Raw genomic sequence first — 27,756 nt, forward strand, 5'->3', positions numbered from 1 at the left:
AAGTGTATAGGTGAAAGAATAACTACAATGTCGTCATGACATCTGTCTCGCCTTAATAGGACAGCTTTCAGACTCAGCTAAATACACCTGCAGGGTAATGTTCTTGTCGCATAATTGGGTACAGGGGAGTAGACAAAAACTAGTAAGTATGCCAACTATATATGGGCACAGTGCAGCAGACAATGGAAACCGGCTACGGCTGCGGGATCTGGTAAAGCCTTATCGTATCCCTTGTGTATTGGCATGGTGATAGTCATATTGTTGCCTAAGATGATAAAGATCCCCCTCAGGCTTTTATATTTGCCTAGAATAGGAAAACTTGGGCCCACTAAACTGTTAAGCGAAAAAAGGGGGACCCGAGTTTCTACAGTTATTTTGATTTAGATGGTGTCGTGCTGGAACGAATATCGCCTTGCTCCCTAATTATCTAGCGCAATAAAACGCAGTTTGCGTTAAACTTGAGAAATTTGTTGGTTTTTTTTTTGTTTAGTAGCCTTAACAGAAGTAGTCTTGTGTGCTGTCTTTACGGTCCCTTTGAATCAATCAGCCTTGCGCTACATTTTCAACCAAAACATTTCTTAATGGCCTTGCAGGATTGCAACCATGATGAATGCAGGGCTATTTTACTGCGGAGTATGCGACAAAAGTTTCTCCGGAGCTGTGTCATATGAACAGCACATAGCGTCACCAAAGCACCTGAAGAAGCAGCAGATGAGGGACGTTTGCCCGCTCGGCGAGCTGCCCAAGTGCGAGCCATGTCACATGGTCTTCAGTGGGCTTGCCCCGTACCGAGAACACATGGCCAGCGCGGGGCATGCCAAGCGGGCGTCGGGGCATGCCAAGCGGGCGTTGGAGACAAAGCAGGCGCTGGCCGCAGGGGATGCGCAGCCATCAACGTCCACCGGGCAGACGGCCGCCTCTGAGGGCGGTAAGTATGGCGCTGGGCAAACTGCAACCCCGTGGCCGTCCACGTGGTCGCGGTCGTCCACATGGCACAACAGTGCGCGTTGAAGCGGACGGAACGTGCATAGGCGACACTGTCTTCAACCATGTAACAGCACTCAAATTTCACCTCGGCCTAATTTACTTTGAACGTGCAGTACGTACCACCAAACCAACTGAGACACGACTGGTAGCCCCATGAAATGCGTTGTTAATTAGTTATAAACGTTCAAAATAGCCCTGTCGCAGCTAGGCGGTGGTGCACCTTCTGGCGGAACGCGCAGATAACCATGAAGCGGAAGTGACATTGCGGCCGGCCCTGCGCTTTTTCAAAAACTACAAAACTACAGCCAGCCAGGAGAACCGGTCTAGCTCCGCTTGGCGCACTTTTCCTAAGATTGCGTCGAGGGCGAAGCGTAGCGGGCAGGTTTGCCCCGGCCGGCCGGCCGCGTGCCGCCGCTCGCTCGCCGGCTGGGCCGGCTGGAGCGACACTTCAGCCGGACCGTAATGGCCTCGCTCTCCTCAATTTCGCTTTTAAAATCTCCGACTTTTGATGATCGTTTGCACCGCGGATGCGCGTATTTCAGCTGCTATATTTTGTATCTTTCAGTCTTTTTTAGGCAGACTATACGGAAATTACGTTTTCCAGAGGTTGAAATTTTGAGTGCAGTTGGCCTTTAAGGCATCTCGTTTACTCACGTCTTGAAAGCAAATGCCATGGACAGTTGGGCCATGCATATGCTTTGAAGGCATCCGGCACTGTTGAAGCCATATTATTGAACCACGCTTTGTTGAACTATGTTGATGGAGCAGTGCAAATGTGAATACACGAGACAGGATATAAACAGGACGGCGCTGTGTATTCGTTGTTAGCGCTGCCCATCAAAACTTTCAGCCACTATTAACTCGCCGAAATGACTATTCTTCTGTAGTACGTTTACGCTTTGGAGATGTGGTTGACGTTAGTATGCAAACGGGAAGGCAGTAACTGCAAAGAAGTGCGCTGCCGATGGCCCGTCAGAGGGCAAACGGACAAAAGCTGTTTGCTCTTAGGCGATTGTGGAGCTAGGTTCTAATGCTTTCTTTAGCTGTTCTCAAAATAGAAGATTGGTACTTAGCATACACTTAGCTCCACTTTATGTGTTTTTCTTGCGCGTGGCAAATACCATGTGAACACTGGTTGATAACTTCCCTGTAGAGTCTCGTAATGTCCCCTTAGCTGAATTCTCGGGTAAGCCAAACAATTCTTGGTGGATTTGTAAAAGCGTTGTAAAGAAAAGAAATTATGCAATTAGTACAATGATTTGCGACAATTCAGTGACAGTAGCAACTGTATTTGGAACTCAATAAAAACAGATATAAGGAAAGGCATAAACTCAGATACCTGTTCAGTGGAAATTAAAAGAAGCTTTCGGAATGGCGACGAAAGCTGTAATAACCACTGCGCCCCAACTACAACTTTAACGCCGATCCCCAAGACTAATTTACTCCTTGCTTAAAAATGATCTACTGATATCTATGGTGCACAAACGACTTGCGAAGATTACCCGTCTGGTTTTGCAGGTAACAGGAAAAGGAAGGCAAAATATGTACGCCCTTTGAAGGGGCAAGCTTGTGCTGCGAAAGAATATAGTAAAAAGCTGGTAACATCTTTTTCCTCTGAGCGCAGTGCTGAAATAGTGCCATTCAGTGAGAAAATGTACAAAACTATGAAGACTGCAGAAGTTGCCGTGGATTGCAATCATACAGTAAGAGCAGATCGGATGCTGTCTGGTTACTGTGCAACGGAAGAGAAAGATTTCGTATAAGATCTTCCGGCACTTATTGTATATATATGAGGCGACCTACAATTCATTTGTCCCGCAGAAAGGAGAAGGCACAAAATCTCATTGGCTGCAACTTGTTGCGAGATCATCAGCCAGTACTCAAATAACGGCGGTAGCAAGAAGGGCCGGCCAAGACGTCCCTTGAACATGAAGCGGTTTGCTGAGCGCCACTTGGCATTGTACATACCACCAACATGGAGTATGCGAGAACTAGCACACCGCTTCGTATACTCTGCTACTGCGCGCTTCCCTATCGGCGATCATTAGGTGCGCGCCGGCCCCCTAGCGGCCTGCTCCTCCGCCGGCATCCTCCTCCCCTCGGGAGACCCTTCTCTTCCAAATGAGACGACGAGCGCCGCAGAGTTTTAGCAGTTTTAGTGCTTTTTCTGCCAGGTCTGGAACCGCGCGGTTCGGACGAAGGAATTCATGTTCCTCGACCCCGAGACGAGGTGAGGCCCCAATACGGGACGGACCGAGTCGGCGGTCGCGTACGGCTTAACGAGTTTCTTGGAGACAGTCTCCCGCCCAAGTTCGGGACAGTCGATCCAGTGAGTGTTCCATATTTTGACCGAGCAATAAAGCGTGGTTCGTCGACTTGGCTTGCCCCCGAGCGCATCATTCGCACTTGACGGTGTGTCGATCGGATCCTCAGCGGCGTCCTCGTGACGTCGCGCGTGGTGGATTGTGGCTTTGGTTCTCGCGCTCTAGATTGCTAGCCGAGTAATACAACCTATTTATAGCCACGACCCCCGCAATCGTGATTTGTTTTTAGAGTATCTGTACCCTGACAAGTATGTTTTACAATACACCTAGTTGGTCTCTTTATAGAAGCATCCACTCCGTAGAATTTGCAACGTCACAAATAAAAGTGCATAAAAGATGTGTGGGGCATTAGTACCCGCTTTCACGCCTGTCCTTTCTCTGTTAGCAATTGCTGTTACATTAAGAGCCCTATTTTACACTTTACCGTCCCTTTGGTGCCAGTTAACCAAACTGAAGCTTCCCCAATCCCCACTCCCCCTATTTTGTTTCACAGGAACCAGGGGAGGATGCGCGTCGTGTGGCATCCCAAACTTTGAAAGCAGCGACGCCGCTTTCGACCACTACGCATCTCTCGAGCACCGCACGCAAAGCCTGGTGCTGGCCACATACCAGGCGCGGGCCGCTGCCGCCAAGGAGGCTGAACCAGTGGAACTGCCCCCCGAGGTCTTGGTATGCAGGGCTGAGGAGGACTTTGCGGAGTTCTGCAAGAAGCATAACCTCTTCGACTAGCCTGCTTTGTGGAGCAACATGAGTTCAGCCTAATTGCTTGACTGAAGTCCTTCCCTTCCTTTTTAATAAACTCTCTTTCCCTTAAACTGTAGATGTTTCTTTGAATGAGCGTTTGGTGTTGGTGGAAAACTTGTCCAGTGGAGGGTACCCTATGCTTTGGCTTCGACCAGCTGTCCGGGCCCTCTTCACGGAGTCTTGCTAGGCCACGGAGTCCGTGATAGTGAGGCGAGCGAGGAACTGTTCATTGCAAAGGGTGGGGTTTTGCGGGAGTTCAGACGCTAGTTGGTATTCCCATACAAACGGATAAGTATCGACTTCAATTGTTTTTTTTTGTTATTATTGCCATTTACTTTTCTATACGTCTACATTTACTGCTTTGCACTGCATTGGGTTACTGTTGCTTCGAATACCGTGCATTTATAGTGAACTTAGTTTAAACAAGTGTTTGCTAATTATAAAACTATGCAGTTATTTGTATTTCTCTTCTCTTTTTAGTAGGTTTGCTCGTGTTTATTTCTTAATCACTGCTCCGACAAACTCACTTTTTGCGTTTTTATAGAGGGTCCCGTTACAGTCTGCGGTCTCTGGGACCCTCGTCTGTATATTAAAATGTTTGTACACCTTTACACAAAAAGAAATTTGATTTTGACTTTGACTTTGAGAGACAAGCATGGTGTAAAGAGGCACCACCTTCCGCGGATATTTCCTCGTCTTTCTTACAGCATCGCCTACCATAATTATATTTTTTGAAACACTTGCAAGGGCACTTATGCGGTAAATGTCCAAGCGCTGGACACTGGGAATATTTCGGTATTTCTTACTTGATTATTGCGCATTCACTGGGTATAGACACACAAAAGCAGGCTTTTTGAAGGAATGCAAATGAACCTTTTGTTTCTTTATAGGTAGTTCTTTTCCTTTGATGCGTGTATCGGCAACGTTTTGTGATTGCGCAGTACGGAATTATAGAATATCAAAGGGCCCATGTATCACTCGTCTTCCAGTAATGCAAAACGTAGTTCCATACAGTTTTCTTTTTCTTGATCTGCCACGCAAATTGCTTGACTGTAATAGAATTGACTTTGTTTAGCAGCTCAACGTCAAAGTTCCTGTTTATTGCTTGAAAGTTGGCCAGTATCTTAAGAGAGAGAGAGAAATTTTATTGAACCTAGCTACTACGACGTCGATGGAAGTGGTTCCCTCTTCACGGGACCCACATGCTTCTCTAGTCGCCTGGCCCCTGGATATCAGGACGAGCTGGTCTCCAGGGCGGGTCTGGTTAACAAGGTCTCCCATCGCTCGGTAAGGGAGGAGGATGGATGGGGTGGGATAGTGGGAAAGATAAGAGGTGGGGGGATTAGCTTGAAGAAATCGCACACTCCAATGACGTGTTGGAGCGTGCCTAACTGAGTCTTGCAGAAATTACATTCCTTTTCGTACCTTTCCAGGGACATCTTGTTTTGAAGGTAAGGGTGCGGGAAGGATCCTGCTTGTATCTGCCTGTAAATCGCTTGCTGTTCTATGCTAAGAGATTTATGAAGATCGGGGTAACGTCGCCTTTCCGTCCTGCAATGGTTCGTAATGTCCTTATAACTAATTATTGACTGTGGCTCACCTTCCTCTACGCGGTGTTCCATCTCTCGGTAGAACTGGTGGGCAAGTTCGTTGCCCTCCAGCCCAGAGTGAGCTGGCGTCCTTATCAATTCAACTTTACTTTCAGATACGCCGCGTTTACTGTTGAGAATACCTAGTGCCGCAAGAGACACCCACCCTTTTCTGTAGCTGTTATACGCCTTTTGGGAGTCAGTGACAATTCTTCCTACGTTGAGCAGGTTACGAGCACATCCCGCATCGTAACTGTCAGCGTGGCTTTCGATGAAAATTGGGTAACGAAGTGTCTGTGAAGAGAGTGACCCCCTCTTCCTCTTTTTTATTTGACCCATAGTCTCCGTCAAGGCCGCTATTCGAGACGCTCTGTGGCCGTCGTTACGACCCGGCCTCATGTTTCGAGGCAGAGGCTTACTGATGATTTTATGCGCCCATAACCTGGGTTACGGCCCCGCTAGCTTCCGGTCTGCCTCTTGACAGCCCAACTTGGCAAGAACACGACGTCCCGCCGACGTTTGACTGAGCCGAACTCTTTGATTACACAAATGAGCTTCTATTAACTCTTCAACGACGATGTGCTTCGCCATGCCAAGAAGCTTGTCGGACGGCGAATGCTTCAGCATGCCCAGCGCCATCTTGGTTGCCTTGCGTATTATGACGTTCAACTGGTCCCTGTCTTTCTTGAGTAAATTGAGGTACGGCGCCGGGTAAACGACGCGCGACGTCACGAAGGCCTTGACAAGCGTCAATGCATCGTCGTCCTTCAATCCTCGTCTTCTGTTAGTGACTCTTCTGACCATGTTCGAAATTTGTTCCGTAGAAACCTTGATTTTGTCGATAGACGCCCCCGCCTTGCCGTTGTTCTGGAAGGTAACACCCAGGATACGTGCTTGCGTGGTTGGCGTTATGTTCGTCCCGTCGATGGTGATGCGAACGTTCTCTTGTTCTTTCTTTCTTCTTGGCTTGATGACGAGCAACTCTGACTTCTGTGGCGAGCAACTGCGGCCACACGATTTAGCGAACTCGTGCACGGTCTCTGCCGCTCTCTGTAGGGTCTCCTCCATCCAACTCTCCGACCCTGCTTTCGACGTCCACACAGTGATATCGTCGGCGTGGAGAGCGTGATCTATGCCCTGTATGCATTGAAGAAGGGCCGGGAGCGGGAGGAGTGCCAGGTTGAAGAGAAGCGGGGAGAGAACCGACTTTTGGGGGGTACCTCTGTCTCCGAGGGCTATTGGTTTAGACGTCTCTTCTCCAATTTTGTTTGTTGCTGTTCTATCACTTAAAAAGTCCTGCACATACTTGAATGTTCGCTTTCCGCATGCAGTTTGGCACAGGTTACGGAGAATGCTTTCATGTGTGATGGTTGTCGAAGGCTCCCTTGACATCGAGTGCCAGGATAACTCTTGGCGTAGGAGTCTTCGCTTTCTGGGGAGCCAAGCCAAGACGAACCGGTAGCAGCACCGTCTTTCTATGAGCTCTGTGTTGAATACTCCAAGTTCCGGCCAAATCGAGTTTGATGAAAACTTGTTGCTGTCATTGGACTGAGATAAGGGGGGGGGGGGCACCCGGAGACATCGACATTTTACCGGTGAGCGCGTTTTTGGCGCTACGTATTAGGACACGTTTTCCGAGAGGGCGGGCTAGGCCTATCGCTAGCGTGGTAGGCCAGCTGCTACTATGGAAATGGAACAACAGCTCGTGCCTGGCGCCGATGGTGATGCGGCCGTCGTAGAAGCCCATGACTCGGACGAGGAAGAAGATAACTGCATGCATCAAGACGATGAGAGTTTGGTAGAGAGCCAGAATTTGTCCGAAAAGGGGAAGACAGGGTCGGTGAAGAGTCGGAGTGAGGTGATATCAAGAGCGCAACGACGCCGGTACCAAAGACAGCTACGTCTAACCGATAACCAAACCAAGCAAGCACCATCGCCTTCGCCACCGGGGCGGCAGTCGAGACTTACACTTCGTCAAGCCAGGCATTGGTTCAAGCCTCTACCAAGGGACCATTGCAAGCTAGTCCTGAGACCCCGCGGTGGGCTCAACTTGCAGCACATCTTACCCTCACAGCTGACCCTGGCTCTCCTTCACGCCACCAGCACAACCTGGCGTGAAGCAAACATACACCTGCAGATTGACCAAGCCCAGAATACTGCAACGATAATCACGCCGTCTGTTCAGATTGGGGAGAAATTAATCGGTGTAACTGACATCAAAATCAAGGATGAAAAACATTCTGTGGAGATATACGGGCTCGCGCCCGATGTCTCAGTCAAGGGTGTCATTCAAGGAGTTCCGGAAGAATTCACAATTCAAGAAATCATTGAAAACATCGAGCAGGACGGCTTCGAGTTGTACGCAGCAAGGCGGATGGGGGAAAAGTCAACTACTGTGATCCTGACGTTCGCAGGGCCAGAAGTTCCCCGCTGCGTCTACCTCTACGGAACGGCACACCGGTGCACACTCCACAAGAAAACAGTACCATTGTGCAGTGTGTGCTACGAGGTGGGCCACCGTAACACGGCCTGCCCACGCCCAGGAACACGCACCTGTCACGAGTGCGGTACGCGCGACCCAGGTCCGGACCCCACCTGCATGGCAAAGTGCTCTCTGTGCGAAGGCGCTCACGTTACGGGCGCCAAAGGATGGTCGAGGTGCTTCAGCTTCGTCACTCCATACGTTATTCGCCGGAGATAGCAGCAGCAGCGACGACAGGCGCAAGGTCAACATCAGGTGAAGTCGCAACAAGGCCTGCAACAGAAAGCGTCGGTGGAGCAGCAGCGGCTGTCGAGGCGGGACCGGTCTTCAAGCCAAAGTCGAAGGGACCGATCGGCGACTCCAAGACGAAGGGGGAGGAGTACCTCAACTCCGGTTCAACACGTGTCGCTGACGGCAGCAGACAGCAGTTGAGGTCCAGCTCAAGGTCCAGGAACAAGACACCAGCGAGGAGCAACCTAAAACAGGTGGGCTGGTCAGACAAATCCTCCATCACAGATGACAACCAATTTCCCCCATTATTGCAAGAGCCTCAGAAGCAATGTAAAGAGTGCGAACAATTGAAGTCATTGGTAGCCAAACAAAATGAGCAGATTGCTAAACTAACTGCACAAATAGAAAATCTAAGTGAAATATATCGATCGATATTAAATAAAAGCGAGACTAAGAGCTGTAGCCAAAGGACGGACACCGACGCAAGGAGAAAGGTACCCAAGCGGGACATCCAGCCAGAGCAGCCGGAACACCAAAAGTCACCAATGTCAGCCACAAAGGACGAACCAGAGTGGGTGCATCCCATGCAAAAAATGAACAGCACCATTGCGCAGCTCGCAAACAAGGTATCACAACTGGTGACGCAAATGACCTCAAAGATATCTAGGATAGACAGGCTTGAAGCCAACGTTAATCAGCTTCTACTTACGCAAAAGACAAGGAAGGGAATACCGTATGCCAAGACGGGATCTGAGGGTGATCACACAACCAGTAGCCTCACCCCAAATCAAGATGGGGCGTCCTACTAAAAAGCCAACTGAGACTACTACAATTCTCCAGTGGAATTGCCGTGGCTTTAGAGACAAGACAGGTGAGCTACAACAATATGTGGACTCACCCGACAGCAAGCCAGACATCTTGGTCATGCAGGAAACAAACAAGAAACCCAAACTCCCGGGTTTCGTAACGTACGTCGATCCGACGGAAAGAGGGACAGCAGTGCTGGTGCGGAACACAATAGCGGCAACACAACATCTAACAACACAAAGAGGGTGCGAGCACACCTTGATTGAAATCCACAGCCGAGGTATAGGGAGTGTACACAACGATTTTATACTCAATATGTACTGCAGACCTTCCAAGAAGGACCTTGACCTAGCGGGGACAATTCAGGATGCCATGGACAAAGCCGGTTATAGACCTTTGCTCGCACTTGGTGATTTCAATGCGGCGCTTACGACGCGGGCGTACAAATTCTGCTCGAAAAGAGGGAGGCAACTAGCTAGCCTCATGGATCAGCACAATTTGGCCTTGCTCAATGAACCAGGCACTCCAACACGAATGGGTACTAGCGCTGCCAGAGATACCACGCCTGACCTGTCGCTCTTGGCAGGTATCCTGGACGCTACGTGACAAAACACAGGAGTGAACTTGGGTGTTAAGTTCGAGCTCCGCAGGTAATCAATGTAGGCCGCCAGTGGCTCATGTATTGGCGTCGCCTCCGCTGGTAGCTACGATCCTGTGTCCCTTTCATGTAGCCGCACGGACGCCAAGTTCGGAGACGCGGAGAGCGTGTGTTGTGCCCGTCCTTTTGTGTGTCAAAGGACGGGGGTGATTAGCCTGAGTATCTCTGTCGCGTCGGAGGTGGCTGGGTCATTCGGCATAACAAGCTGACGGGAAGCCAGATTATCGTATCTCTTAGTGTTGAAAGCGCGCGCGGGGTAAGTTTGGAAAATCTTCTACTCCGGCGGCGGCGCTGGTCGTTGACGGGTCAATCGCCTCGGAGACCACCGAGTGAGCCTGAAGCGCGTCTTCCGGTGGGACTGGCGGCAGGCGGCGGCTCCCTTCGTCTGGGAGGGAATTAGCAACCCTCATTGTTCCGCCGCGCACGCAGACGCACGGCGTCTGCGGGAGGCGCCGCGCGGAGGGAGGTCAGCCGCGTGAGGACCGCTCCGGGCCCTCGGCTTGGCTTTTGTGCAGATGCCGCCCGATGAACGTAATGTGCGTCCACTTAGGCCACAGATGTCCTGTATTTGCTTGTCGGGTGCTATGGCGTTCGTGGGAAACGCACTATGAGTGTGTAAGAGAGAGTGTTAGGTCACGTGACCGCAGGTGGGGACATGTGTGTGATTGGCTGGTTCCTGTGGCCAATCAATGGTTTGTAATAATTGTTTTGAAAGGTTTTTCTCTCTTTCTTGAACGCCCCTTGTTGGAGGCGGGGTTTTTGCTATCAAAACCGGAGTGTTGGGTTTTGTCGAAGGTCGGTCGAGAGGGGATCTAGTTCAGTATAGATCTCGGCCGAACAGGCTGCTGCTGCCAGAGTGACAATGTAACCGTCACTCTGACCTGATGTAAAGTTGGAATAATGTAAATAATGTGAATAAACCTAATATCCAGCAAGGAAGGCAGTCCTCATCCCTCACCCGCTCCAAGCATCGGTCGTCGGTCATCGGAGCGAGTCGAGATCGTCCTCTCGGCTCGCGCATCAAAAGAACATCACTATTTCGTCTCCATCAGTTCGCCAAGAAGATGGAGAGGCGAAATTTAACTTTTGGGTCCGACCACGACGTCATGAAGATCACAGTAAGGGGCCCCGCCTTCAGGGCGAAGTTCGGAATAGCACGAATAACGAACTGGGACAACCTTAGGAAGGAACAGAGGAGGGGGTAGAAGAGACGACGGAGAGCAAGCCGTACGAGCACTGGGAAGAGGAGCAAATCGCCTTGGTGGAAAAACACACCGAGAGAATTGCAACCACAAACCAAACCCCACGTGTCGACGCAAAACTGGCACATCTCTGGCAAGCTCGGCGCAGCCTCACCAAACGCTGGAAGCGGCAGCGACACAATAGAAAGCTCCGCAAGAAAATCCAAGAAGTCAACAAACAGGCTGCGGAATACGCTGCGGAGCTATCCAGGGAGAGCTGGCTCAGCCTGTGCGACGAACTTCAGGGAACTCTATCGGCTCGCAAGACGTGGCAGCTCCTTAGACACCTTATTGATCCAGTGACAAGCAAGGGTGAGATAAACAGAAATATGACGAGAACGTTGAACAATTATAATGGCGATGTGAAGAGGCTCTTTGGGGATCTTAGAGACAAATACCTCAAGACGGACAGGAGTGTACAGCGGCCAGGATCTTATCGGGGAGCACCCAACGAGACGCTGGACAGACCGTTCACTGACTTTGAGCTTAAGGTGTCAATTGCCGAGAGCCGTCAGAATAGTGCCCCGGGTCCAGATACTCAAGGAGAAAAAACCTCCGAAGGAAACCGTAGAATTAGTGTGGGTACCGGCCCATTCTGCGGTGGAGGGTAACGAGTTTGCCCACCAGCAGGCCCGAGCACTGACTTACCGGGCCACGTCCGCAGTAGAGGCAAAAAACCAACCATTGCTTACCTACAGGGAAATAACCCCTTATTATAGGCACGACAGGAGGACGCTACCAGCACCACACGCAGCACTCACGAAGGAACAGCAAACTATATACCGGCAAATCCAGACAGAGTCCTTTCCGCACCCCCGTCTACTCAACCGCATGTTCCCAAACCAATTCGAAGAAGCTTGCCTAATATGTAAAAAACTAGGCACACTCCAGCACATGATAGGAGAGTGTAGGTTTAGCCCGAAGCACCCGCCCCCTTACCCGAGTCTCGCCCCACCAACCCCACTCTACCCTTTAACGAGAGATGGAGGATCTTGCTGACCAGCCCCGCCCTGGAGGATCAGCTACTACTGGTCACCAGGGGCCAGGCGGCGAGAGCAGCATATGGATTCCCGTGAACAGGGAACCACCTCCGTCCAGTGTGGATTTCGTAACGAACGACTCTTAAATAAAGTTCCTTCTCTCTCTCTCTCTTCGCTTTCTTTATTTCCAGCTCGTGTAGTTGCACCAAGATGTCTTGCGCGCTCAGGTGCCCACGGAACCCGTACATGGTCGGTGGCATCTTATCGGTGACGTCCAAATATCTCTGTAGTCTCTTGAAAACCATACGCTCGACCACTTCCCCACACATGATGTGAGGGAGATGGTGCGCAGGTTGTCTACGTGGGGTGGTTTTCCTGGCTTGGTAATGAAGCGCACCTCCGCTTCTTTCCATTCTTTGGGTTACGAACCCTTCCCCCAGGCCGCGTTGGCGAGGTTGAGCAGTTCCTCTCGGCTTTGGCCACTCATATTTTTAAGCATCTTGTATGCCCGGTGCGCTGCCTTGATTACTTTCGTCGATGGCCGCAACCAGCTCCAGTTCGGTGAAGGCGCCGTCCAGCTCGACGTTGCTATCCCCATAGGCCTCGAGATTCGGGTTACCGCTCTTCTCGGTCTTGAGATATTTACGAATGAGCTTCTTCCCATTCCCGTCGTAACTGTTGATCGTTCTTTTGAGGTCTCGAGCGCTTGCACTCTTGCTTTTCAACGGATCTATGAGGTGCCGCAATATCTTCCAAGCCTTCTTCGTAGACAGTGTGCCTTGTAGGTTGTCACATATCTTCATCCAATTTTCCCTGCATAGCTACTCCGCATACCCGACCGCCTGCTTGTTAAGCGCATGTATACGTCTGCGAAGCTTCTTGTTGGGTCTTTGTCTCTTCCACCTTCGAGTAAGACCATGCCTGGCCGCCCACATGTGGCTAAGCCTGCTGTCTACGAAGGGAACTTCCATAGTCGTAGTAATCATCTGCGTAAATTTCTTAACAAACTCGCGTTGCATCTTGGCAACGCCCCATACGTCTTGGTGTCTTGGTCCTCGTCCTCGCCTTCACTGTCTGCTTTTCTACGTAACCGGTCCCAGTGTGTAATGTTGGCTTGACCCAATTTCGCCTTGATGGCGGTCCCTCCGAGGGTGATACAAATGATATCGGGATCTTAGCCAAGATTCTCCCCGGTGTTACGCCAAGTAACGTGGAGGCTCCCCTGAACTAACGTCAGATCAGGAGTGGTGCCTCTGACCGTGCTAGTGCCTGTCCTGGTCGGCACGCCCGGCTCGTTAACCACCTCCCTGTCGGGATTCTCCGTGGCTTTTACCAATTGGTTTTCTCTTTTGGACGAATATTTGTAACTCCACATTGTGTGGGCCGCGTTGAAATCTCCTAGCATTAAAATCGGTCTTGTTCTTTCTTCTTTGATGGAGTCCAATATGGTGCCTTCAAAGATGATCCTGCTGGACGGTCAACAATACGCATTCAGGACGAAAATTTTCTTGTCACCCCCCCACTGTGAATTTCGATGAGCGTATGTTCGCAGCCTCGCTGAGCGGTCACGTGCTGTGTGGCCGCCACTTTGCTGTGGACCAAGATCGCAGTACCATTTGGTCCGCATACGTAATGTATCCCGCGAGCTTGGCGCGGCCGTTGGTCTCTTGGAACGCTATGATACCCGGTTTCTGGTCCAATTTATCAACGGTAAGTTGTAACTCCCCTATCTTGTTTCTAATACTCCTACAGTTCCATTGAAGTAACGTCGCAGTCTCTTTCTGGTTTCCTTTAGTCGTCATTTCTACTTTTCAGGCGGTAGAACTGCGCGCGGAACCAACTTCTCGCGATTTGACCCGTAGAGCAACTCGTGTTGACTTCATCTTGGCAACCTTGTAATGCTTAATTTTCGCATCCAACGTCATCCAAATTTCGCATCCAAATTTCGTAAATTTCGCATCCAACGGTGGGGCGGCGGGGGGGGGGGGGGGGGGGGGGTGAGCGGTGGGAAGCGCGGTGCTGAGGGCGCACTGTCGGCGGGTATTCCAGTATTGGCCTGGACTTGGGCATTAACTCAGGTTAGTGCGTTTTCTCAGGAATTGCCTCCCATGCCAGCGTGGCCAGGAACCCATACCGGTGCGAAACGGGGACTAGGATTCAAAGCTAGTATAGAAGTAACGAAGTCAGGGTGTATGTATGGGTATCATAATGAGGGAAATTATGAAGGGCTGACTGGCAGTTGGGGAAAACGTATACTGGCGCGGTGGTAGGGGCGGTGAGAGAAGCGTGTTGTTGCAAAGGCAATTGCATATTCTACGAGGGAGGTGGATTCAGGACGGGAAAGGAAGGAAACCGAGGCAGTGCCTGAAGAGGAAAGCTGGAAAAATGAAGCCGTGCCTGGTGAGTTTGAGGAGGTGTTGCTGGACCGTACTAAAGTATAAAATCAAGTCGTTTGGAGAGGCATGAACCCGCAAAGTGCGACGAGAGGGGTGTCGATCAGGGTTCATATTGCGGAGCAGAGACTCAATCCGCAAATTAGAGAAAGTGGTCCAGGGTTCAGGTTCAGGTGGTGTGGGGGCAGTGCAGAGGTGTGGTAGTTAAGTGTTTTAAGAATAATTCGACCTTGGGCAGAAGTCTGTAGGCACTCGAGTTGGGCTTGTCTGTGCCAGAGCATCCGACACAAGTTCGCTTGACTGCTGAAGCAAGATGCCGCGCTCATCGGCCGGACGGAATATCGTCCCACTGTAAAACGGCCTGCGGGAAACATGCCCGGGCCTGCCTGATGCCTGCCGAAGCGGAACCGGTCAGTCACCTCCCTCGCGCTCTTCGGAGGATCGTCTGATGCAATACCTCCGCGTCCATTTGTCGAATTCAAACAGCGGCCAGCGGAGGGCCCTGATTGAAGAAATTGAGGCTGCTGGCGGCTGAAAGCGCTGCGCGACGGGAGAAGGACGACGTAGAACTGAGACACCAAGCTGAGACGTGCTCCCGCCTTTATGCGAGCCAACTATGTAACTCCGACGTCTCGTCCGCTTCATCACTCAGCTCTGCACAGCACTGGCAGCTGGCTGAGCAAAGCACCTTCCTTCACAACAGCCTGGCGAGCGATGTGCATTTCTATTGTTATTATAAATTCCAAGTCCCTGAAGGGTGGCGCTTGGGGCGTAGGAGGGTACTCCTAGAGCGATGCGATAAAGTGTACTGAGGGGGAATTCGAGGCAGAAAAGTTGAGAAGGCAAGGGTTGTAAGGACGGAATCGTGTACGAGGCATTACAAAAGCGTCGGTGATGCGAAACAGGTAATGTTCGGGCAGTCCTGCTTTTCGGTTAGCGACCTGGTGTAGGAGATGGGAAAGCTGGGTGACCTGAGTGTGGAGTGTCCGCGGAGTGGGTACCGAGCTGCCCTCCTAAGGAATGAATGAACTCACGTTTATTGGAAAAAAGAAAAAAAAGAGGGAGAGAAGTCCCCTTGACATGACCGGAGGCCTCGGTCAAGAGTCAGAAAAGGGGTGGGAAGTAAGGAGGGGGGAGAACAGGGCAAGAAAGGCAGCTAGAAGCAGTCCTCAATGCCGGCTTCTCTGATGAAAATCAGCAGTGTCCAGCAGGTGCTTCCTGTGAGGTGGGGCTCCAAGTGGATTGACCCAAAGTTCGTATCTGCTCGTCGTAGCGGGCCGAGTGTCTTTAGGCAGCGTTCTCTAGGAACAATGAGTGCCGGACATTCCCACAGGAGGTGTCGCGAACTGCACAGGGCACCGGTACCACATTTCTGGCAGTTCGGAGAGCTGTACGTGTTTCCACGCCCGAAGAAATAGTGAGCCGTGCTAGGCGTAAGGGCCGTGCCCGTTCTTATACGCCTTTGCCGCACTGTTGCCCATCGACTGAATCCGGCGGGCAACGGGTTGGAGTCTTCCGGAATTTTGTTTTGAAGAACTGCCTTCCGCTCGGCCTTTGCCAAAGCAGCACCGTCCTCTGTATCGATGTCGGCCTCCGCATCTGATCAGCGGGTTCTGAACAGTCTTGCTCGGGGTGAATACGAAGTTGATCCCGGGCAATTCTGTGTGCCTCTTCATTGCCTTCAATCCCTTCATGTCCAGGGACTCATCGGATTTGGTATTGCAGGCCACTCTATTGGCATTCAGCAATGAATTTCTTTATTCTGCGGACAGTGCGGCTAGTGGTTTTGCGTGAACCAATGGCTCGAATTGCGTCCATTGAGTCAGTGTAAATTATTATGCGTTCGGGAGGGCCGAGGGTGCTTGTATGTTTGCCTGCATGTTCAGTCAAGGCAAGCAGGATGGTCCGTAGCTCGGCTTCTCGGCTGGAAATTTTGACAAAGCGCACGTGTGCATTTGCGCTTCGGTCTTCGAGGCTGTACCAGCACAGTGAGACGCGGTCATGTTCAACTGCGGCGTCTGTGTAGGCATGCAGGGTATGATTTGCTGGTGTATCGCTGTCTCCACTGGCTAGTTCTAGGAGGTGATATTTAACCTTCCTTTTCCTTCGTCTTGGGTTGTCGTGACCGACATTTTTTTTGCAGTGGCTTGTTCATTGTCACAATAATGTCCTCCCAAGGCGGAACCGGCAGCTCGTGCGGATGTCTGCCGGGAAGCTCGAAACTAGCTCTGAGGAGAAGTCTCCTGCTTGCATTTGTGCTGTCCAGACGCTGAAATTGTCCAATCCGTCTGTCTTCGGCTATGTCGTCAAGTCTATTAGCTTGCGCTTGTGCGTACAGAACGTCCTTGGCTGTAAATTTTGGCAATCCTGCTACGACGCGCAGAGCTTCACGATGCAGGATTTCGAGCTTCTGTCAGTTTTTCTGTGTGATGTATGTATGGTTGATGCCGTACATTGTTTTGGAAATCAGGAGACCGTTTACAAGTGTGCGTAGAGAGCTCTCGTCAGTTCCCTATGATTTGGACGTGACTCGTTTGATTTGGTGGGTTGTGCTCTTCCACGTGCGGAGAAGTTGCGACATCCATGTTCCGCATCCACCATCTTCATCAACAAGGAGACCGAGAATACGAACGCTTTCTTTTGCTTGCAGTCTCACTCCATTCATAGATAGGCTGATGTGGTCCTCCACTTGCTGCTTGCGAAGGCGGGCATTGGCTACCACTACAAAGACTGTCTTTTCTGGAGAAGGCGATATACCCACTGACTTCATAAATTCAGTGATTATGTTCAGTCCTTGTTGCAGAGCCTGCTCTTGTTCGCCGAGTGAGCCACCCGTCGACCAGATGGTGATGTCGTCGGCGTAAATGGTGTAAGATATGCCTGAAATCTTGTCCAGCATAGGTGGAAGGTCCACCATGACCATATTAAAAACAGTTGGAAACAGCACTGCCCCTTGAGGTACACCTATTCGGTTTGCTGTTTTGTTTCCAAAGGCCCGGCCCAGCTTGACGCGCATGCTTCGCTCTTTCAAGAAAGAGTGTATGAACTTAATGGTCTTTCCTGATAAGCCTCGGCGTCGCGCTCCTTCCACGACGGAGTCATGAGGAACGGAGGCAAAAGCTTTCCGTACATCAATTGCTACTATGATCCTGGGGTCAACCGACGTACGAGCTTCTTTTAGCGTTGAATGGAGAAGAAGCAGGCTGTCTTGTGCGCAAAGGCCTGGGTGAAACCCAGTTTGCATGTCCCCAAGCTCGGTAGTAGTTTACAGGTGCCATTGAATCCTGTTAAGAACCATGCGCTCCATCATTTTGAAGGCATTTGAAGTAAGTGAAATGGGGCGCAAGTTTTCCAACTTGTCTGGTTGCTTCCCAGGCTTAGGAATTGGTATTACCCAGGACTCCTTCCATTCCGGTGGTATAGAGGAATTAAGCCAGATGTCATTGAACCAATCAAGTAGTTGTTCTAGGATGTTGTCAGGAAGGTTTCTGAGCGCGGAACATGTAATGCCGTCAGGTCCTGGCGCGCTTGCTGACGCTGATTGGCTGATTGCCGTAACCAGCTCGGTCATCGTGAATGGAGTGTCCATAGGGTTTTCTTCCGTTTGTGTTGTTGATGCTGCCTTGGGTTCTGTCGCTTACGAACCATAAAGATGGCAAATGAAGTTGCCCTGTTGCAGATGTAGTAAAACGTTCCCTTTTTATTTCTCATTACGAAACAGCGCAACGGGTTCCCGGTAAATCCTTTGTGTTGTACACTGAACCATGCACGCTTTTGTCTTGGCATTTCATTCTTGAGGATTGGCTAAAAAGGCACGGATTAAAGTTTTCTGTGAATATAGTTTTTTTTTGGGAAGGGGGGGGGGGGGGGTGTCTGCCAACGTTCCAAGCGCAGCGAGAAGAGAAAGCGTGTAACGCGAAAAGCCAAACGTTGGTTATCAGTAATTGAAAGTACGCTAGGCGGCGTGTTCCGTAGCGGTGAAAAAGCAGTACACAAAACAAGTAGACGCCAGTATTTTCAAAACTGATTAACCCCCCTTTTGGCCCGGGATTGTCCAGAAATTGAGGCTCGCCTTTTGAAAGTTGTGTTGAAATCAAGCATTTTAGGATAAATAAAAAATCCAGCGAGTCACGGCACACACCCTTCACAAATGTGGGCAACAACGTGCATTATATTACGCGATTTTTCTCCCTTCTTTAAACTTATGTCTACCTTAAGAGGTTAAGACGTGACCATATTAGGCATTTGGTTATGCTGAGTGGACAAGGTGATTCATGTCGGGATTTGAAAATGGGATATATGAAAATGACACACGAAATGCCACAGGACCGGCGCAAACTCACAACTGCTTAATTTTACCGAGAAATCCCCCCGAAATACTCTTGCTCATCTACAGTAACGTATTTTAAATAATGCGTGAAATTAGCAACACAGTATAAGCAACGACTGTCCAAAAATGGTATTTATTTTCGAAAAGTCAAGGGAAGAATTCGATCACACAGGCGCTTGCGGGTGTAAAATACGTCCCCAGTAATGTATGGGCGATAGCGCACGGGTCGTGTGCAGTGCAATTGTTTTTGTTTGTTTGTTCTTTCTATAAGGACCCAGCGCAATTTTAAAAGGGTGCGGCGAATGCACGGGTATGCACAGGCCTTGTCGCTTCTTACCTGTTTCGTGTATTTAACATTTATCCTTTAAATAACCACCACGCCACCTTCAAAAAGCACCCTTTGACGTTCCCGAAACGGCAGACGACTGCACTCATCAATAAGAAAAGTGCAATATGTCGAAGCAATGTTTATAACACATTTTACCACGGTGAAGATGTTTCGTGGAATTAAACCAGCTCATTAACCCGCAACGGCCGCTGATTATCGCGTCTCTAGAGGAAATGCGCAAGCATAGGTAACTGTGTCATTGCTTACTGCCAAACAAGAACACATATTGGTTATTTTACCGTGTGCAGCACGCGTCTTGCGCCGCGCGGAACGTGAACGAGCAGACGATGAGAGAGCGCCATCCACACTAGGAGCGGTTCGTCCCGCCGCCGCCAGGGGACGACTGTGTTCGATCTCGGGGCGAATACCAAGGGAGCATGATGTGAGAATTCTCCTGGAGGGCAATGACCGCTGGTTTAGAAGCAAGCGTGGTGATGAATTGAGTAAGGGCCACAGCCTTTTGTTTGAAGCCTCTGCAGTTCCATTGTAGGAGTGTCGTTGAAGGTTGACCAGGCTGTCTCCGCTCCATCAGGTAAGGAGGCTGGGATGGCATTGTCGGCGTTTCGGGCGTATGGGGCGGCGCGGATATGGGTCCTTAAAGAACCTTTTGTAATACTGTCCTGCCGGATCGTGCCGAGGTCATAGTTGTGCTCGAGCGAACTGGATGGAGTGCCTATTGAGGTGACGTCGTTCCTGAATGAGTTATATTGCTTGCAAAGCGATACAATTTCTTGCTGTAATTTCTGATGTTCTTCCCTGATATTCTGAGGGTCTTGGTTTGTGCTGGCCAGCTGTGTAGCGAGTTGAGCGAACATGTCTTGGATTTTAAGTGCGAATGCACTTCTTAAGCGAGCCTAAATCGTCCGCCGCCGTCGTCCGCATAGCAACAGCTGCGGGTGCGCGCGCTCCTCGTCTTCCTCCTCGTCTTCCCTAGCAACGGGGGGAGATGGGCGCGCGCTACTCTCCTCCTCCTCTCTCCGCTCAGTGACTGCGGGTGTTGGGCGCCTCCTCTCCACTTCGGGCGGGAGAGCTCTCGCTCGCGTAGCGGGCGCTCCGCATTCCGACGCGTGAGGACGCTCGTGTAGCCCTCGCCGTAACGGCGGGCGCTACTCTCCTCCTCTCTCCGCTCAGTGACTGCGGGTGTTGGGCGCCTCCTCTCCACTCCAAGATCACGATATCCACCGTAATCGCGCAATTAACAACCGTGCATTCGCACTTACACACTCTCCCCCTCGGGGAAGTGCGAGGGAATTTTTTTGGGGGTGGCGGTGGTGGTGGCTGTTGGGTCTGTTTTGGGGGGTGTGAGTTACACGGCTCTGGCATTGGACTAGGAGGGTTAGGTTTCTTGCGCTTTTCCGTAGCAATGGAGTGAGCTTTCTCGAATGCATCAAGGGGAGCTTGGAGCGAGGCTATTAAAGTGTTTTGCTGTTCCCAAATTTGAGTAAGGCGTTTACATTCAGCACAAGGAGTTGGATTCTCGGATTGATTTGCGGGGGTGTAGAGTTGTACTGGGGTTGAGCAGTGGGAGAGACCCGTTGGGCCCAGCTTGTTTTGGCAGGTTGGACTGGGTGTCGGGTGAAGGCTTCGAATCTCGAGACTGGGCGACTTGTTTGCTTCGAGAATGGTTGCGTCTCCGGGTTGAAGGAATTGTTGAATGGTCTTGATGACAGCCACGAAATGGGAAGGAGACTCGAGAAGTATCAGATATGCTGACAGGGGCTTGTCTAAGTCATCTTTGCTGAAAAACAAACGGTTCGGCATAACGCTTAGGACAGCCAGGTGCCCCGGACAGGTGGGGGCCAGCACAAAGGTCGCAGGTAGGCGAGCATGGGTGCTTTGGTTAAGACTCCTTGATCCCGCAATGGTGGCAGACGCGAGTGGTTGGACGAGTGCAAGCCGTGGCTCTGTGGCCTACGGTACAACTTGTAGCGCATACTGGGATAGTTTTCCTGTAGATTGAGCATGGGTATTCGGCGCCGTACAGTCCGACTGTGTAAGGGACCCTGGGCCCTGCGAAGGTCAGAACCACTGTGGATGAGGTGCCATGTCTTCGAACCGTGCGCACTTCATCCAAGGACTGATCAATCTTGTCGAGAATGTCTGCTTCAGTGAGTCGGGCCGGGACCCCACTGATAATGGCTTTGACAGAGTCGTCGGGGGCCAGGCCGTAAAGTTGGACGGGGTACTGCTTGTTGTCGAGGGTTAGATGTTTGACTTGAAATGCAGTGCCCTTGAGGCTTGAGATATCCCAGAAGGTCCTCTTGCGTGTACCACTTGGGCACATCTTTGATAATGCACGTGTTCTTCACGTAGGAGTGACGTAGGCGGGCAGACACTGTAATCCTGGTGATCCGGTCACATCGCAGCAAAGCATTCACATCGTTATCCGTGGCTACGTCGAGAAGCAAGGCATCTTGAGCAGTGAATCTGCTCCAAATTGAAGCCTTTCCCAGCAAAGATTGAAACTCTGAGAACAGGGTGATAGAGTTCACCTTCATGAGGTCCTGGGCGCTTTTAGGCGGGGACATGATCACAGGTATCCACGGTACGCTTTTAACGCTTTTTTTAGGTAAGACGGTACGCTTTTAACGGTGGCTCATCAGCTTGAAGTCTTCCTCGTCTGCGTCAGACAGCTCAGCGACGACTTCTCCTTCTCCCCACGATCGTGGCATCGTCTTCTTGGGAAGAGGGAGCATCACCAGTGTTCTAGTCGTCGCAGGGTACTGGTGGCACAGATGGTCAGCCCTCCGAAGGGGCAGCTAAGCGCTTTTTAGCACCGGAGGGGGGTATGGTGGGGTCTCCGGAGGCAGCGTCACTCGGTCTGCGGTGCCCTTTCATGGCGGCGGACTGCAAGGAGGACCCCGGCGATGCATACGGAGAAAACCTCCGTGAAGACGCAGGCGTTCTCGTAGGGAAGGACCAGAGAGGTAAGGCTAGCGCGCTCCCCGGGAAGGCGGTTAACTAGATGACAAAGGCGGAAAAGCAGGTGTAGGAGACAATGACTGACAAGCACCTAGTGGGGATAATGGGAGGAGTAAACGACGTGTTTCAGGGAAAAGGACGAGGCATAGCGAAGCAGGTGGCGAAGGGGGTCAGTGAACGCAGGGCGATTTGGGATGACGTCCAGATCGCGGTCTGGACGGTGCCGGATGTCGAGAGTAAAAGAGTCCACGTAGCAAGGGCAGTGGTAGAAGCGAACCGGGAAATTTGGATGCTCGCTAAAGCAATGAATTTTGAGGTGGTTGACATCAGTCGGGAAGTGCACCGTGCGGGCCGAAGCCAGGCGTTTCCTAAAGACGGAGTACATTTCACTGAGCGTCTAGCGGAGCAGGTGCGGAGCCGACTAGCTGCTGTTACTGTAGCTACCTGAGCAACTGCGGTTTGGTAATTTCTTCCAAGTAGTCTGTTGCGATTGGTTTCACCAGAAAGGATGTATCCTGCTGTCATCTGGTCATAAACGACACTCAAATGACATTCCCAACCAAGAATTTCTTGGTATCACATTTGATCGTTCACTCTCTTGAGCTCCCCATATCCGGAGCCTCAGCGACCGCCTCCACTGATTTGTACCCATTTTGCGCATACTAACAGGAAAGAATTCGGGATGATCGATGCCTTCACTGTTGCGGCTTTTTAAGGCGCTTTTTCTTGGCCTCCTGCGGCACAACCCTCCCAGCCTTGATTGGCTTCACCGAGACGAGTCGTAGGCTGCTAGAGACCGTACAGGCTCAAGCTCTACGCACCTGCCTGGGGATTCCAAGGTGCAAGTCTACAAATGGAATTGTCTGTGAAGCAAGATATCTGACAGCCCAGACTCTGCAAGCTCACGAATCCCTCTGCACCAGCCTCCGTCATGTAGCTCGATGTGCCGACCATCCTCTAGCCCAGTGGTTCTCAAATGGCGGTCCGGGGACCCTGGAGGGTCCGCGAGGCCTGTTTTTGGTTCCGCGAACACCCCACATATTTTTTTTAAACCTACCGGCTCTTCGGTGTCCCCTTACTGAAACGTTCCGTACATACGGAATTATGGGAATACGGAGTTCATACGGCGTATAGCGTGCCGATGCGTAACTAAAGGCGATATAATTTCCAAAACCGGTGAAATCCTAATTTCTCACAAAAATAACGGTTGGCACAGCTTTCATGTTTCTATCGCCCAATTATAACAAAATGAGATTTCGTATCTTTTCCGTATACTTCCTACATACGGAATTTATACGGAGAATGATTTGGCATTTCTGGCAGTGTTAGAGAGTTCAAAATGGGTATGCACTAAAGGGTACGCACTATTTTGGGGGGAATGCACTAAAGAGTATGCACTGTGTGTTGCTCAGAGATACGCCACGATTTATTGTGCCCTGGTGTCATGACAGGTCAAGAACCCCGTATTTCCAGGTCAAGAACCCCGTATTCCCATAAATCCTAATTACGGAACGTTTCGGGAGGGCCGGCCAGTCCAGCCGTGACACATTCGCAGTTTGGCAGTAACGTGCACAAAAATCGTTTCAGTCAACACATTTTCCTTCTTAATAAAAAGCAGCACGGGGCTTGTGTAAAAAGCTTGAAAGTTGGTTTAGCCGGGTTAACAGAAACTGTTGTCTTTTTAGCTGCTCAGCGATTTAGAGTCCGGGGCTGTATTTGCAAGAGACAGAGCTAAAATCACGGCCCATGTGAGCGAACTAAGTTGCCAAATCAAGGCCTATCTTCCATAATCTGCTGTGGACACATGGTTTGGGGCCGCTTTTGAAGCTTATGCAAATTACTTTTCGCACGAACGTGCTGAAGCGGAAAATTAGTTGATAGAGCTATAGGAAAACACAGTGAGGAAAGCAGTTTGTCACTGATGACCTTGATACATTTTGTTTGGAACTCCAGGAATGCACCCCCTTGTCCATGAGATGGCCGTGAATCTTCGGAGTATGTAGTGAGCCTGCCTTTTCGAGGCTTGCATACTTGAAATGCCAATAGAGAAAGAGGTTGAATGTGGCCGCAGATATGGAGCTGTAAGCGCGACTGTGCCATGAATTGATGAACTGTGTAAAAAGAGGTGATGGGGCACTTTTGTAAATTAAATCGACCTGTTTTAGGCTCCAGTTATGAAGTTACTTACGTACCCCCCATACAAGGTCCCTCTTTGCTACCACAAGTCAACAAGGGGTCCCCGGCCCATGCATGAGCGAGAACCACTTCTCTAGCAAATTTGTCTGCCTCTCGCGTGCGGAGCTTCCCACAGGCCCACTTCCATCGGCTCAATAAGCATGCTCTCCCGCCATGCATGTTTTCCCCGTGGAATGTATTCGTCATCATACCAGGAATAGGCAAAAATCTATGCGTGCGCCAGTCTTGCTTTGCTTCACGCTGGAGAAGTTCAGCACGCGTTATTTTGGCCGCCCTCAAATGTACGCAGGTGGCTTGGTAAATTCCTATCCGTCAGCGATTGTTGTGCGGATTCCGTAGGCGAAATTTACTGTATAAAAGGAACTCTGTCATAGGACGTTTTTCACCGTTACTTTGGGGCTATTAGGGCGGCACTCTCTTACATAAGCAGTATTCTCTCTCGGCAGTGGGTAATCTTCACAGACTCGCGGCCTGCCTTACAAGAAGCACTAGTGTAACCACCCCACCGCCGCAATGAACTTGTGAGCGAGTTAAACGTATTGCACACACGCAGATTACGAGACGGGCCCAGAATCTCGCTTTAATGGCTGCGAGGTCACTCTGGAGTCTGGTATCCAGGGGAACAATCTCTGATGTAGCTGCGAAAGACGCGCACAGTCTAATGGTGTCCGTTACAATTCTGTATTTCAAACAATACGGAAGGACCACGGTCTCTGACTTGGGGGTTGAAACTACAGCTGTCAACTTGGCAGAACCAACTGAATAGACACATGCATCATCATGAGATTGATTCACGCGCACAGTCTAATGGTGTCCGTTACAATTCTGTATTTCAAACAACACGGAAGGACCACGGTCTCTGACTTGGGGGTTGAAACTACAGCTGTCAACTTGGCAGAACCAACTGAATAGACACATGCACCATCATGAGATTGATTCATACTAATTTCCGGCTTCCGCAAGGCATGCCAACAAAAACTGAGGGCGTCCGGCACCAATTACGCCGTAATGTTGCATTCACTCGTAGCTGTTTGTTTAAAATAGGCTGGCCGGATTCGCCATGGTCCTCGGTGTACTCTACGATGGGGGAAATAAGGCATCGCGTGTGCTACTGATGATGATTGGTCATCATTGTGTTTAATGGCGCAAGGGCTACTAGGTCAAAGAGCGTGAGACAAAGTATGTTGTGTCTGATGTGAGTTGGATGAGCCGTGTTTTGGTGAAAAGGTGATAATCTAAAATTGGTGTATAGGGCCAATGATTTGGAAGCAAAAAGTAAATATAGAGAAGTTCGGAGATGCAAAAAAAATTTGGGCTAATATCAGTGTGCGTCGGGTAGTACGTTTTTGCCAAAGCAAAAAGAATAAGACCCCTGAGCATCACGGAAAAGCCCTCAGCACTGTCCTCATCACTGAGGGACAGGCTGTGGTTATGATGAATAAGATTTTTTTGTCAACCTCGGCCAGGTAGTCCAAGAGTCTTCTGTAACTGATAGGTATTTGCTTTGAGAGAAAGCGTGCCGAGAGTAGTGGTATGTGTTGTGTGTAGACTGGCGAAATGCCTCCGTCTTTGTGTTTCGAGTTCTGCACACTCAACTAGGACATGGCGAACAGAAAGAACGCCTCTGATTGATTGATTGTGGGGTTTAACGCGCCGACGCAACGCAGGCGATGAGGCGCGCCGTAGTGGAGGGCTCCGGATTAATTTTGACCACCTGGGGATCTTTAATGTGCGCCGAAATCTCGTACACACGGGCGTTTTTGCTTTTCGCCTCCATCAGAAAAGCGGCCGCCGCGGCCGGGAATCGAACCCGCGACCTCGTGCTCAGCAGCGCAACGCCTTAGCCACTGAGCCACCGCGGCGGGTCGAAAGAACGCCTCTAAATTTGATACAAGTTGGCTGTGGCGCTCCGTTCAAAAGGTATCTGTGTGTGTCATGAGTGTGCCCAATTCTGAAACGACGTAGTGCGACCTAGAGTCAGAAAATAAGCTACGCTTTTTATTTAGTGACACTAGTGCAACGTCAACGTATCTGTGTAGCTTTTCTGTTGTGTGGCTGCATATGTTTGGTTTAGTTGCGTGAAGTTTTTTTTCTGTTTGTGCGTCCCAATGTTTCTGCCCGATTTCACTGAGTTACCTTATAATCAGTGGTTTGATGTCAGCGTAAGGCACAGACGTAGGAAGAGCTGCAGTAGGAAGAGCTGCAGCAGCTGCTTCTCTGTCAGCAGCCTCATTTCCACTTATCCCACAATGGTCAGGAACCCAGCAGATAATGATTTGCAACCCCACAGACTATGCTGACATAATTATGTTAAAGTTGAACACTGTTTTTTATGAGTCGTCGCTACGGACAGAGCTGCCACTGCGCTCAGAGAATCTGTGTATATGACAGAGCGAGCCATTTTCTTTTTTATTATCTTTTCTACGGCCATTGCAATGCCATAGCTTCACCTCTGAAAATTCTGAAGTGCGGGTTCAGTGTTTTTGAAGCGAAGTTCTGTCCGGGTACGGCCCATGATACGGCAAAGTTTGTTTTGGATGCGTCTGAGTGAAACTGTGGACAGTGATGCTTGCTTGCTTTGCTTGCTTTGCTTGCTTTGCTTGCTTTGTTTTGCTTGCTCTGCTTTGCTTTGCTTTGCTTTGCTTGCTTGCTTGCTTGCTTGCTTGCTTGCTCGCTCGCTCGCTTGCTTGCTCGCTTGCTCGCTTGCTCTCTCTTGCTTGCTTGCTCGCTCGCTCCTGCTTGCTCGCTCTTGCTCGCTTTTGCTCGCTTTTGCTCGCTCTTGCTCGCTCTTGCTCTTGCTCGCTCTTGCTCTTGCTCGCACTTGCTCTTGCTCGCTCTTGCTCGCTCTTGATCGCTCGCTCTCGCTCGCTCTTGCTCTTGCTCGCTTGCTCGCTTGCTTGCTTGCTCGCTTGCTCGCTTGCTCCTTGCTTGCTTGCTTGCTTGCTTGCTGGCTGGCTTGCTGGCTGGCTTGCTTGCTGGCTTGATTGCTGGCTTGCTTGCTTGCTTGCTTGCTTGCATGCTTGCATGCTTGCATGCTTGCTTGCTTGCTTGTTTATTTATTTATTTTTTTATTTGTACCCTCAAGGCCGAGAGGCATCTCAGAGGGGAGTGGGTAACAAGGTTATACACAAAAACTAGAAAACAGCAACAAAAATAGTAAGCAGATAAGTACAAACATAGATGGGACCTAATCATACAATGTAAGCTAGTGCTGCACGAAACTGATGGTTGTCTTCGATTGCGGCGGTCAGTCCGGGAAGGCGGTTCCAATCTTGTGACGTCCGAGGAATAAATGACTGAAAGAAGGCGTTGGTGTTACATGATAATGTTACTACTTTGTGTCGGTGGTCAATACGAGAAGAAATATATGAAGGAGCTTAAAAAGTGCTGGTTCATCAAGGCATTTGGAGCTTTGTTCTTGTCTATGTTTGCAAAAAACATGTCGCACACTACTGGCGATAACTTGCAGGAGACAATGACACCC

General features: G+C 50.3%; 1 protein-coding gene across 1 annotated transcript; it reads left to right on the top strand.

The window, feature by feature from the left end:
• The first annotated feature begins 603 nt into the window (after positions 1–603).
• Positions 604–4,115, top strand: LOC144159290 (uncharacterized). Its single transcript, XM_077690689.1, has 2 exons — positions 604–928; positions 3,805–4,115. The coding sequence occupies exons 1-2, from the start codon at positions 604–606 to the stop codon at positions 4,038–4,040; spliced, it is 561 nt and encodes a 186-aa protein (XP_077546815.1). The 3' UTR covers positions 4,041–4,115.
• The last annotated feature ends 23,641 nt before the right edge of the window (positions 4,116–27,756 follow it).

This window comes from Haemaphysalis longicornis, unplaced genomic scaffold, assembly GCF_048455015.1.
Source record: "Haemaphysalis longicornis isolate Haplotype H1 unplaced genomic scaffold, Haemaphysalis longicornis Haplotype H1 scaffold_1, whole genome shotgun sequence".
NCBI lineage: Eukaryota > Metazoa > Arthropoda > Arachnida > Ixodida > Ixodidae > Haemaphysalis > Haemaphysalis longicornis.